The 13,916-nt window shown below is 36.5% G+C and overlaps 1 protein-coding gene across 2 annotated transcripts; it reads left to right on the forward strand.

Moving 5' to 3' along the window:
* The first annotated feature begins 214 nt into the window (after window positions 1-214).
* Window positions 215-2,583, forward strand: LOC134279662 (KH domain-containing, RNA-binding, signal transduction-associated protein 1-like). 2 transcript variants are annotated; one of them, XR_009994691.1, is made up of 5 exons: window positions 215-412; window positions 504-571; window positions 672-739; window positions 836-1,005; window positions 2,490-2,583. XR_009994691.1 is itself a non-coding variant. In XM_062762089.1 (4 exons), the coding sequence occupies exons 1-4, from the start codon at window positions 230-232 to the stop codon at window positions 937-939; spliced, it is 423 nt and encodes a 140-aa protein (XP_062618073.1). In that variant the 5' UTR covers window positions 215-229; the 3' UTR covers window positions 940-1,245. The 2 variants fall into 2 exon arrangements, 1 of the variants encoding a protein (XP_062618073.1); XM_062762089.1 differs by lacking the exon at window positions 2,490-2,583 and having other exon boundaries at window positions 836-1,245.
* The last annotated feature ends 11,333 nt before the right edge of the window (window positions 2,584-13,916 follow it).

Below are 13,916 nucleotides of genomic sequence, written 5' to 3' on the forward strand. Positions count from 1 at the left end.
AAATTTTGTTGTTTATTTAAAGGAGGGGGATGAATATGATATAAACACAGGGGATATTGAAGATTCATTTTAAGTTTTAAAGAAATCATTTGAAAATCAATCAGTAGCTTTTAATAATTGAAGTAGAGAGGTCATTCTTTATTGCCAAACGTTGATGAGAAAGAAATATGAGCAAATGTTCATGCTTGCATATGAGATACCGGTATGTACCTTCAATGAGAGTGAGGCAATGAAAGCCTTTAGTTTTACAGAATTTTTTGCACGTAGATTAAATGTTCTTTTTTACAGAGGAGCACCTGCAAGAGGTGCCCCACGTGGTGTCCCAGCCCCTCGAGGAGCCCCCGCAGGACGGGGTAGACCAGCACCCCCACCGCCACCTCGTACAGAAGCCTACGATGACTACAGCACTCAGGTACAAAAACGTGAATGTGCATGTGATTTTATTACCCGATACCAATGATAATCAAAATACATACATTCAAAACTTACCAAATTTTTTTAAGGCTTATGAAGATCCATATGCAGATCCCTATGCTAGAGACCCATACGCAGAAACAAGCTATGCTGCAGGGTGGGTATTGAAAACTTATGAAGGTATTCTACTGACTATGATTTACTGTTACTAAATGTTAATGTGACAGGTAACTGATTGAATACTTCTACAATTGTAGAGATACACAGTACTTTGACTATGGACATGGCTCAAGTGCACAAGGATATGATGATGGGTATGCCAAAGGTAAGTTAACTCCAACAAAAAATTTCTGCTACTACGTAATCATTGGATTGCATGTGGGTATTTATGTCAACCACAATGTGGTCTTGTTTCTTGTAGAGAGTGGATGGTCCGCAGGAGGCAGTTCCTTTAAAGCCCCACCAGCACCCCGAGGGGGGCGTGGACGTCCCCACCCCTATGCCAGTACACGAGGAGGCTATTAAGTGCACCCATTGCCCACTGATGCTAACTCTTTTATCGCTCATATTTCACACATCATGTTTACATAGGTACTTTGTTACCTTACAGAATAGACTAAATTAATGTAGCCCTACTGAATGATCTGAAGGAAACTCATAAGATTCAAATCCCTACTTTGAACATCAAATTTAAAATCCCATGATTGTTTTCAGTTTTAAATGGCTACAAAAGTTGTATTCTCTTCGCAGTTCGTTGATGTCAAAGAAGGCAAATTAAAATGTGTTGTAAACCTGTGGTACCTGTATAAAAAAAAAACTTAATTGTGTTCACTGAACTTAGTTTACTTGTCAGTGTAGTATAAAATAAATTCCAAAAAAAGATATTGAAAAAATGTTTTTATCTCTAAAAAAAAAAAATCCAATGTCTCAGCAAACATTCGTATGCAAAACCAGTGTATATGCACCAAAAGAAAAAAAAACGAACAAAAAACTAAAGATAGGAATAAATAATATGCGTGCATTAACATAATTGTTAAAATTCAATGTCATAAGTGTATATTGTAAAGTTGAATGTTAAAGATAAATCTTAAAAACCTTAATGTCTTTAAATAATTCAGGTGTATGGATTAGTAAACTAAACCCCATGCATAACTATATCTGAGGCATTGGATTTGTTTGTTTGTATTCTGTGTATTAACAAAAATAACTTAATTTTACAGACAAGACAGAGCAGACTTTATTATTATTGTACAGAAAACTTAGTTAAAGCAAAGTTGAAAAGGGAGTTTGGAAAATTTTATGCTAACAAAATGAAAACTTAATGCAAGAAATTAATATAATCATCTTTTGTTCTTGAAGTCAAACGTGCAAATTATATTAAAAGGGGAAATGAATATCTCGGACTGATCCCACAATAATGGTCATAAATATTCCACTGTACATATCTATGATCTTGGCAAGATACCTTGTGGGGAAAACTCGATAAGAATTGTTTAAAATCATTTGGAATGAAATGTTTAAAGGTCTTTTCAGTGCAAAAGTAATATATCTAAATTCCATAGGGAAAGTCTAACTAAGTTTACTCATGCTTGTTTTATTGTGATATCTAATACCCATCAAAAAGAATAAGAAGAAGAGACGAAATTTCACAGCCCCATTTTACTAGAGACCGGTAAGATGCCCATTTACAGGTAATCCTCAGTACTGATAAAACTAAGGACTTCCAAATGGTCCAAAATAAACAGAACTAATAAAACTAAATTGTAAAATAGTAACAGAAGTGCTCTACCTTTAAAAAGTAATAAAAATCTTAAAATTTAGAAGAATTTCTGACTCGTATGCCATCAATATAACTTCAGAAAGCTGAGAGGTTTTGTCACAACAAGTTGCATTCTTAATGTCAAAAAAGTCGATTTTCTTTCTTAAAAATCCTTCTTTCTTCCTTTAAAGTTTCTATTACAGATATTAATGAGCTGCATATTAAAATAAAAAAGAGAAAAGGGTTGTGACATTCTTCTCTTATTTGATACAATTTTTGCAAAAGACTATTTTAATCATGGTTTCCAATTTTGCAGGTTGCCAGGAGGTTTTCGGTACCACCACAGTGTTCAAAGGACTTTTACTCTTTTTTTACCTTTTATATAAGAAAATAAAAATCAATTCAACAAGTTTGAAATTTTGTTCCTATTTTTATATGCCCGTCTTAAGACAGGACATATTATGTTATAGGCTTCATGTCCGTCTGTCTGTCCATTCCTGTCCGGTTCATAACTTCAATACTATCAGGCCTAGGATTATCAAACTTTGTCAACTGATACTTCTTGGGTAGGCTGTATGTCGTGCACAAAAAGTAGGTTGCTCTGACCTTTAATTAAGATGCTATGGCCAAACATGGAAAAATCCTGTCTGGCTCATAACTATTAGACCTAGAACTATCAAACTTGGCAAATATATACATCTTAGGTAGAACGTGTGTCACGACCTATTTCAAGGTCACTGACCTTTAAGTTAGATTTTTTTAAAAAACTAAGTCTTTTAAATTTCATATTCCTAAAAAATGTAAAAAAAAAATTTAGTTGTATCCTTATTAAAAAATGTTAAATCAAGTAAAAACTTTTTTTTCCCCATCATATACTTTACAGCAATCTGTAAAAAAAAGTGAATGAATTGAGAGAAATTCAATTTCTCTCATGGGGATAATTATCAAGCACTGGTCAAGAAGAATTTTGATAGCAGAAATTTGCATGTCAAATTAGAGAGAAATTAATGAGTTTATTGTCAGGAGCTAACTGGTAGAGCAATCCTGATCAAGCAGCTGTTATGGAAATATTATGCTGTGGTGGGACACTTTATTTAAGACTATCCTAGTATTACTTGGTATGATGTAGGTGCATAAGCTTACATTAAAAAAAACTGAAACGGTTTCTCTTAAACACAAGGCTAAATGCAAATGAGAGTAAAATGAGGTCAAGATCACAAGAAAGCTCAAGATCGAAAGTTTGTGATTCCGTTCAATATTTCTCAGTAATATATATCGGCATATTAAGTTTGATAAAAATATCACGAATGTGTCTTTGAAACGGAGCTAAATTAAGAAGAGAGGTAATGGTCAAAAGAAATGTCATGGTCAAAAATTGTCAATGAATTTGAATAGCTAATATCAGTATGAATCAGCATATGAAGTTTGATTACACATTCACAAAGATGAAAATCAAGAGTCGAAGTACATTATCAGACACGAGAAAACTGATAGAAATATGTTCTTGTCTGGCATTTAAAAGTTGACAAGTGCTTTTGACATGAACTGGTTGGTAAAAAAAAAAATCCCCCAGAAAATTTCAATATCAGTGCTGAAGTGTAAAATTTAAAAAAATAAAATTTAGAAAATTAAGGTTAAAACTTATCGCCAGTCAGTCAAGAGAGGAAAATTAAGCGGTTATTTCCAAAACGGCCTCAACTACCTTGAACGGGTAATCTTTTTAGCTCACCTGAGCCTAAGGCTCAAGTGAGCTTTTCTGATCAAAATTTGTCCGTTGTCTGTCGTCGTAGTCGTCGTAAACTTTTAACATTTTCATCTTCTTCTCAAGAACCACTGGGCCAATTTCAACCAAACTTGCCACAAAGTATTCTTAGGTAAAGGGGATTCAAATTTGTTCAAATGAAGGGCCACGCCCTCTTCTAAGGGTAGATAATTATGAACTAGTGAAAAAATTATGGCATCTTTTAAAAATCTTCTTCTAAAAAACCACTAGGCCAGGAAAGATGAAACTCATGTGGAAGCATCATCAGGTAGTGTAGATTCAAATTTGTTCAAATCATGACCCCCGGGGGTAGGGTGGGGCCACAATGGCCAATCAAAGTTTTACGTAGGAGTGTATAGGGAAAATCTTTAAAATTTTTCTTCTCAAGAACCACTGAGCCAGGAAAGTTGAAACTCATGTGGAAGCCATCTCAGGTAGTGTAGATTCAAGTTTGTTCAAATCATGACCCCCGGGGGTAGGATGGGGCCACAATGGCAGATCAAAGTTTTACATAGGAATATATAAGAAAAAATTTTAAAAATCTTCTCAAGAACCACTGGACCAGGAAAGATGAAACTCATGTGGAAGCCACCTCAGGTAGTTTCGACTAATTGGGATCAAATGCTTCCCTTAAAATTTACCAAATTTAGTTGTATTTAATAAAAAAAAATCGTCAGTAATGTAATAATCATCCAAGCACGTAGTATCCGGCACTTTTTTTTTCAAGCTTGACTTTATACTATGAATAATGATCATTGAAGGGCAAGTTGACCCCCTACTTTTTGTTGTAGCATAGTTAAATTGTGTTAGATGATTAATATAGTGTTTAATAAAATTTGGTTCTTATAGGAAGTTTCCAACCCCAGGCCCTCCCTTGTTTTTCTGACTGCCCCTTTTAAAAATGATACCATATGCCTGGTATCAGATTTATCGGAAAACAAGATGTAATCGTAAAGCACTATGCGCCCGGCGGCAACAAAGTTAAAAGACATATTTTTAGCTTATAGGTCACATTCAAGGTCACAAGGTCATTGATCTTGGTGTCATTTGAAAGAACTTGATTAGTGAAGTATGCGTACCAAAAAGAAGTTTCTATCTCTCATGGTTCAAAAGTTATGGTGAAGGTTCGAAAAAGCTATTTTTAGCATATAGGACACAGTCAAGGTCACAAGGTCATTGACCTTTGTGTCGTGAAATTGCTTAATTAGTGGGGTATGCATGCCAAATATTAAGTCTGTATCTTTCTTTGTTCAAAAGGTATGGTGAAGGTTAAAGTTTGCCAACAAAAAAGCTATATTTAATGTATAGGTCACAGTCTAGGTCACAAGGTCATTGACCATGGTGTCATTTAAAAGAGCTTACTCAGTGGTGTATGCATACCAAATATGAGGTCTCTATCTTTTATGTTTCAAATGTTATGGTGAAGGTTAAAGTTTGCAGAAAAAACTATTTTTAGCATATAGGTCACAGTCAAGGTCATTGACCTTGGTATCAGTAGATTCAAGTTTGTTCAAATCATGACCCCCGGGGGTAGGGTGGGGCCACAATGGCCGATCAATTTTTTACATAGGTAATAGGTATATATAGGAAGAATTATTAAATGTATACCAAAGCAAATAAAATATGCCAATATGGATAATAGATGTAATGAGAATATAAATTCTGCCGAGAACCTGTTTTATACGTAACAACTCTCCTTCATGCCCCTGTGCTAAAAATAGCGACATGTAATACTATCAATACTAATAAAACAAACGGGGCGGGACACTTTGAGAGGGGCGAGAGACGTCCTAGGGACTTTTGGAATAAAATTACATTGCAAAAGCTCAACCTCTTCTTGAAATATCGCCCGAAAACGATAGTGTTACACACAAACAGAATGTATACATTTATGACCTTGAAGTTTGACCTTTTGACCTCAAAATCAATAGGGGTCTTCCTTAAGCCATAGGGAGTTGTTATGTAAAATTTCATTGCAAAAGCTCAAAGGGTTCTCGAGATATCGCGCGGAAACGAAAGTGTTATAACAGACAGAATTTGCGAATTTATGACCTTGACCTTTAACCTTTTGACCTCAAAATCAATAGGGGTCTTCTTTAGTCCATAGGGAGTTGCTGTGCAAAATTTCATTGCAAAAGCTCAAAGGATTTTCGAGTTATCGTGTGGAAACGAAAGCGTTGCAGACAGACAGAAAGACGGACGGATAGACCCAAATTAATATCCCCCACTTTTCAAGCGGGGGATAAAAATCTTCTTCTCAAGAACCACTGGGCCAGGAAAAATGAAACTCATGTGAAATCATCCTCAAGGTAGTGTAGATTCAATTTTGTTCAAATCATGACCCCCGGGGGTAGGATGGGGCCAAAATGGCTGACCAAAGTCTTACATAGGACTAGATAGGGAAATCTTTAAAAGTCTCTTCTCAAGTACTTCAAAGCCATTAAATTCAAGCCCCCTCCCCCCCCCCCCCTTCAGTTATCTTTTTTCTGATCAGATTTGTGCTTTTTCCTAGCCGATTTGCTCAGGTGAGCGATGTGGCCCCTGGGCCTCTTGTTTGCTTTTGGTAGGTCCTCAGATTTCCTCAACTAGAGAGTAGGCCAGGGTGACCTATTTTGGAATTTCAAAGCTTTACCTAAACATTTATGATGCTTCAAGAGTTGTACTAATTAACTATGGAAGGGAATTACCGCCAAAAGTCTATGTATCTTGCTTTTATTCTTATTCTGACTACTTCTTTATGCTTTGTTATTATTGTAATTATATGTCACTTTATTGTTTTCATATTCGTCTTTATTACATTTCACTTTGACTTTTATCCTTCTTCATTTTGCCCTTACTTCTATGTTGCTTTATTCTTGTAAATTCATTTTACTTTCTTTTAAATTGATACAGTTTCTTAAATGATTATCTCTATTACAAACATGAATTCAATCACATAAAGAACATGAAGAATGAAGCATATTCAATGAAGACGAATACAGGTTGTCAAAATTTAGTGCCGCATTATAACGCTAGGTGGCAGGGGTGTTCGCTACGAGCGTTGGTAAAACTAGGTAAGCAAACCCGGCCCGGGGTTATTCGGGATTTTTCAATTTTCTGCCTTAATACTTTATCAATCGAACTTAAATTTTCAAATGATGTTTGTTATAAGTTCAGGTATGTACCCGATAATGCCATTCCCTCGAAAGATGGGAATATTTCACCTGGAAGACTGACTATATATAGTGATGCTTCCTTCGGAAGACTATACAGTGAGACTTCCCCCGGGGAGGTTTTAATATATAGCTAGTCTTCCGTGGGAAATATCGCTGTATATAGCAATTCGTCCCCCTTCATAGCAACCCCTCCCCCGAATAGTTTTTTTTTAATCGTTAAACAATGTTTATATACTAACGTTTTCAGTTTTTGAAGAAAAGTTATCCGTCCTATATGAATAAATGTTTAAATGATATCATTTTAATAGTGGTTAATAATTAAACCATTTTAATCATTTAAAAAAACATAGATAATCTTCACGAGTACAAATGGATAATGACTTCCTTCCCCCCCTGGATGCAGCCCCCCCCCCCCGGTTCAGTCGCCCGCGTGGCACTGTGGTTACGGCGTCTGCTCTAGAGTCACGAAACACAGTAGTAAGGAGTCGATCAATACGTCGTGGGTTCGAATCATAGTCCCACTATGGGACGTGGAGTTCGGTCCTCCGGATGAGATCTAGACCGTATTATCCGAGGTCCCGTATCGCAGTACGTGCTGGCCCGAAAAAAGATCCCTCACTGCTCAATGGCTATAAGTGCCGGGTATATAGGACAAATTTGCAGCTCTCCACCGTCAAGAGGTGGCTTCTCCATTTGAGTTAAAAATTCTCCAATTTAAAGGGACGTTATACAATGTACAATCACACCCCTAAGTCTCAATATATATACTGACAGTACAACCTCCTATGGGGTAAGTTTCACCACATGCGCGGATCTAGAGGGGGTCGGGGGTCAGGACACCCCCCCTCCCCCCCCCCTGGAATTTACAAGGTTAAGAAATGTATATACTAAAGCAAGAAAAAAATTACCTTGGACCCCCCCCCCCCCCGGTAAACATGAATATGTGTGAAATGGGAATGAAAAGTGCAGGATTTGATGCAATAGAAGTCATAGACTACACCCCCCCCCCCACCCCCACCCCACCCCCCAACGAAATAGGGATTGGGGTTTTTTTTGACAGGGGTGGACCCCCCTCCCCCCAGAAAAAAAATTTCTGGATCCGCGCCTGCACCGGTAGAGGGGAGGGTGGCCACGAAACATTTTCTTAAACGTAACAGACTTTTTACTACTGGCAAAGTTCAGCGAAAGGCTAGCTTGTTGCCCCCATCCTTTACACTTTTTGTTGCAGCACTAATAGTCAATTTATATTTTAAAAGTCATGTACTTAGTGAGTAATATTTGGTACTGAAAAAAGTTGACGACCCCCCCCCCTCCCTGTCACCACCACCAAATAGAATTTCCAAGTTTTAAGATTATTTTAGCTCTCCTGGCTGATGTAAAATACGGTGCGTACTAAAGATATTTCTTTTCTTTATTGAAAAGTACTATTTCAGTATGAAATATTATAGCAGAAAAGAAGACCGGGGAGTTTCTAGTATGCCTGGGGTGTAGCCTGGTTCCGACTTCGCCTACCCATAACGCTCCTCACTCCTTTGCAAAGCCCCGTCCCTAGAATCACACGCATGAGCAGTTACTATTTGTCGTGAAATAAAGTTCAGTTCAGTGGAAGGTCCTGAAAAACAACTTCATTTATAAGGGGTAACTAGTATCAAAATATTTTTAACATTTTTATATCAATTGAACTGGAAATCAATTATCCAACAAATTACTTTAATAGAGTTATATTTTTTCAGGCGAGAGAACAGTGACGTAGCATCGTTTTTGAAAATTCAAGCTACCTGGCTGAAAACAACTTGACAAGCAAAAAAAAAAAAACAAGGAAATTGTCCAAACTTGAAAATACATAGGCGTCGGAACCGGGGAGGGGGAGGGCTTAGCCCCCACTTTTCTTTCCAAAGATAGACTAAGTATAGACATTGAACATTGCTGCGTAGGTTTAGCCCCCCCCCCTTTCCATGGACACGATGCAGTATAGGTTTAAAATGGGGAAAGTGGTGGTGTTTTGAAAAAAAATTGGCACTGAAGTTCAACCCCCCCCCCCTCCTCCACGAAATAGGATTTTTGTGTTTGGACAGTGGACATTCCTTTTTTTTATTGGCTTGTCAAGTTTTTTTTTGAAGGTCTAAAAAATATTTCTTATACTTTGCCCCCCCCCCCCCCGCCGGGCCCCAACCTTCACTTTGTCCGACGCCATTGAAATCCTATTTCGGGGGCGGGGTGGGTTTTGGGTTAGATTCAACTTCTTCTATAGTATCAAATTTAAATTTTTCCCTACTATACTACATTAACCTTATTTGACCCTTACCCTTACAAAAAGTGGGTCGGCCCTTCAATGAACATATTCAGTAAATTATATAAAGTTATAACTGAAAAAAGAGGCCGCTATTCCTGTGTGCCCAAAGAAAATAAATATGGAGTTTCCATCATTGGATCAGGTGATCGGATTCGGCCTTCAGAAGTTCGATTGATAAAAATTGAAAAATCTCGAATAACCCCGGCCCGGGTTTGCTTACCTAGTTTTACCAACGCTCGTAGCGAACACCCCTGCCACCTAGCGTTATAATGCGGCACTAAATTTTGACAACTTGTATTCGTCTTCATTGAATATGCTTCATTCTTTGTGTGATTGAATTTACGTTCAATTTAATGTATCAATTTAAAAGAAAGTAAAATAAATTTACAAGAATAAAGCAACATAGAAGTAAGGGCAAAATGAAGAAGGATAAAAGTCAAAGTGAAATGTAATAAAGACGAATATGAAAACAATAAAGTGACATATAATTACAATAATAGCAAAGCATAAAGAAGTAGTCAGAATAAGAATAAAAGCAAGATACATAGACTTTTGGCGGTAATTCCCTTCCATGCCCTTGTTTCTTACATCCTTATACCCCTTGGTGAGAATAAAGGGTCAAACTATAATTGGTCTACATGTATGTACACAGGAAAAAATCTTTTTAAGAACTGCATGGCCAGTGATAATAATGGCATCTTAAGGAAGCTCTATACACTAACATAAAGTGTTTTCTTGATCGGAGAAAAATTTTGTAAACTGCCAAAATTTAGAAATTGAAGACTGCTTTAAATCTACCCTGTGAAAGAATATATCTTAAATTCTGTAAACATATTCTCGGTGTTCACAAGAAAAGCACAAATTTTGCAGTATTGTCTGAATTAGGAAGGTTCCCCCCTGCATTAATTATGATATTATCAATGCATATGAAAAGCTTTATGTGAATGGCAAGAATTCATGGTTTGCATTCATACAGAAATTAAGATTAATATTGAATATTAAAGATGAAGTAATTTGTTATGAGAAACATAGATTTAAGTCATTCTGCCATAAAACTTTTATTACATGATTATAAGAAAAAATGGTATACAAGTCAACAAAGTTATGCTGATGGCAAATTAACCACATATGTGAAACTCAAACAAAATTGGGTTATGAGAATTATTTATCAGTTAATTAAAAATTTTATCACAGAAAATCTCTATGTAAATCTAGTTTCCTGTCACAGGTTACAAAGTGTGAAAATTTACCAATATTCCTCGAGAAGTTCGATTATGTAATAGATGTAATTCTAACAGTATAGATGATGAAATTCATTTAATTTAATGTAAAAATATGATCATCAAAGAAAAGAAATACTATATTTCAGTTAATTAAAAATAAATTTCCTTACTGATGAAAAAAAAAACGTTATTGGTTACTCAATACAGAAGATAAGGAAACTCTTAATTTTGTGGGCAAATTTATAAATGATAACATGTTATTAGTAGTATTAGTCCTTTACACATGTACATGCATATCGTTGTATTTTTACAAGTAGAGTTTTTATTGTGCAGTGTTTAGATCAAGTTAGATAGTGTATAAAACAAGTTTTCTTTTTTCTCTCAAAAAAATACATTCTTTCCTTTTAATCAAAAATACCTGTTTTTGAAGAACAAGAAACGACCTTGCTGAGAAAGAATCTCCAATAAAAGACACGAACGCTGATATAAAGAAGACAGATAAAACTTCTGGTGTCGTAAGTCTCTCACAATTTTAACCCCCCCCCCAATAATGTGAACGAATTTTTTAGAGATTTTCTTCCTTATACTAAAACATCCCTATTAATCTGACTAATTGATTTTATTTATTTATTTTATTTTATTTCTAACTTTTTTTCCTATTTACTTGCAGGTCACTCCTAGAACGTTTTTCCAGAACATGAAGAACAAGCTAATTCAGAGAATTCGTGTCCCCCGCTTAGGGAAAAAGTCGGCTCCCCCTGACTGAATTTGTAATGATGATTTTATAACCTCATAAATTTTTCATTTCACATGCTGAATACTATCATTTAGTAAAAAAAAAAAATAAAAGTAAAAAAGAAAAAAAAAAAGAAATGATCGACCGAGATTCGATCCCGGGACCCCTCACATTTGAAGCGAGAGACATAACCACTAGACCACGGAATCGCTTTACGAGCTGTGAAGTATATGCAGAATTGAAGTCACATACATATATATATTCATGTTTTCATGTTCGGTATTCTCAAAATTTTACACAATCCATGGTGTTTGATTTATTTAGCCTTTATTAAACAGTTCTAATAGATGTAATAAGAACATAAAGTCCGCCGAGAACCTGTTTTATACGCAATAACTCTCCTCATGCCCCTGCGCTAAAAATAGCGACACGTAATACTATAAATACTAATAAAACAAACGGGGCGGGGCACTTTGAGAGGGGCGAGAGACGTCCTAGGGAGTTTTGGTATAAAATTACATTGCATAAGCTCAAAATCTTCTTGAAATATCGCCCGGAAATGATAGTATTACATACATACAGAATGTATAATTTACGACCTTGAACTTTGACCTTTTGACCTCAAAATCAATAGGGGTCTTCATCAGGCCACAGGGAGTTGTTATATAAAATTTCATTGCAATAGCTCAAATGGTTCTCGAGATATCGTGTGGAAACGAAAGTGTTTTAACAGACAGAATTTGCTTATTTATGACCTTGACCTTTGACCTTTTGACCTCAAAATCAATAGGGGTCTTCCTTAGTCCATAGGGAGTTGCTATGCTAAATTTCATTGCAAAAGCTCAAAGGGTTCTCGAGATATCGTGTGGAAACAAAAGCGTTACAGACAGACAGAAAGACGGACGGACGGACGGACGGACGGACGGACAAACCCAAATTAATATCCCCCACTTTTCAAGCGGGGGACAAAAGGCTCCGCAAGATGTTCTTCAGTTGTTGTATGAAGCAAGGAGAGGACTGTGATACGTATTGGATATATGCCGAATACAGTTCTGTATTAAACAAGCTAATTCAGAGAATTCGTGTCCCCCGCTTAGGGAAAAAGTCGGCTCCCCCTGACTGAATTTGTAGAATTATTAAATGTATACATGTATATATACTGAAGGAAATAAAATACATGTATGTCAATATGCATATAAAGATTTGATTGCTTATTCTTTATTATGTGTATAGAAGATTTTTTCATATGGAATATTTATCACACTGTAATGATGATTTTATAACCTCATAAATTTTTCATTTCACATGCTGAATACTATCATTTAGTAATAAAAAAGAAAAGTATTTAAAAAAAAAAAAAAGACCGACCGAGAATCGATCCCGGGACCTCTCACATTCGAAGCGAGAGACATAACCACTAGACCAGGGAGTCGCTTTACTGCGAGTGCAGTATATGCAGAACTGAAGTCACATACATGTATATATTCATGTTTTCATGTTCGGTATTCTCAAAATTTTACACAATCCATGGTGTTTGATTTATTTAGCCTTTATTAAACAGTTTTAATAGATGAAATAAGAACATAAAGTCCGCCGAGAACCTGTTTTATCCGCAATAACTCTCCTCATGCCCCTGCGCTAAAAATAGCGACACGTAATACTATAAATACTAATAAAACAAACGGGGCGGGGCACTTTGAGAGGGGCGAGAGACGTCCTAGGGAGTTTTGGTATAAAATTACATTGCATCAGCTCAAAATCTTCTTGAAATATCGCCCGGAAATGATAGTGTTACACACAGACAGAATGTATAAATTTACGACCTTGAACTTCGACGTTTGACCTCGAAATCAATAGGGGTCTTCTTTAGGCCACAGGGAGTTGTTATGTAAAATTTCATTGCAATAGCTCAAATGGTTCTAGAGATATCGTGTGGAAACGAAAGTGTTTTAACAGACAGAATTTGCTTATTTATGACCTTGACCTTTGACCTTTTGACCTCAAAATCAATAGGGGTCTTCTTTAGTCCATAGGGAGTTGCTATGCTAAATTTCATTGCAAAAGCTCAAAGGGTTCTCGAGATATCGTGTGGAAACGAAAGCGTTACAGACAGACAGAAAGACGGACGGACGGACGGACGGACGGACGGACGGACGGACGGACGGACGGACGGACAGACGGACGGACAAACCCAAATTAATGTCCCCCACTTTTCAAGAAAAGTGGGGGACATTAATTTGGGTTTGTCCGTCCGTCTGTCCGTCCGTCCAAACCCAAATTAATGTCCCCCACTTTTCAAGAAAAGTGGGGGACATTAATTTGGGTTTGTCCGTCCGTCTGTCCGTCCGTCCGTCCCTCTGTCCGTCCGTCTTTCTGTCTGTCTGTAACGCTTTCGTTTCCACACGATATCTCGAGAACCCTTTGAGCTTTTGCAATGAAATTTAGCGTAGCAACTCCCTATGGACTAAAGAAGACCCCTATTGATTTTGAGGTCAAAAGGTCAAAGGTCAAGGTCATAAATAAACAAATTTTGTCTGTTGTAACACTTTCGTTTCCACACGATATCTCTAGAAC

Source organism: Saccostrea cucullata, unplaced genomic scaffold, assembly GCF_032062105.1.
Source record: "Saccostrea cucullata isolate Sc308-1 unplaced genomic scaffold, CSIRO_AGI_Scuc_v1 ctg6365, whole genome shotgun sequence".
Taxonomy (NCBI): Eukaryota; Metazoa; Mollusca; class Bivalvia; order Ostreida; family Ostreidae; genus Saccostrea; species Saccostrea cuccullata.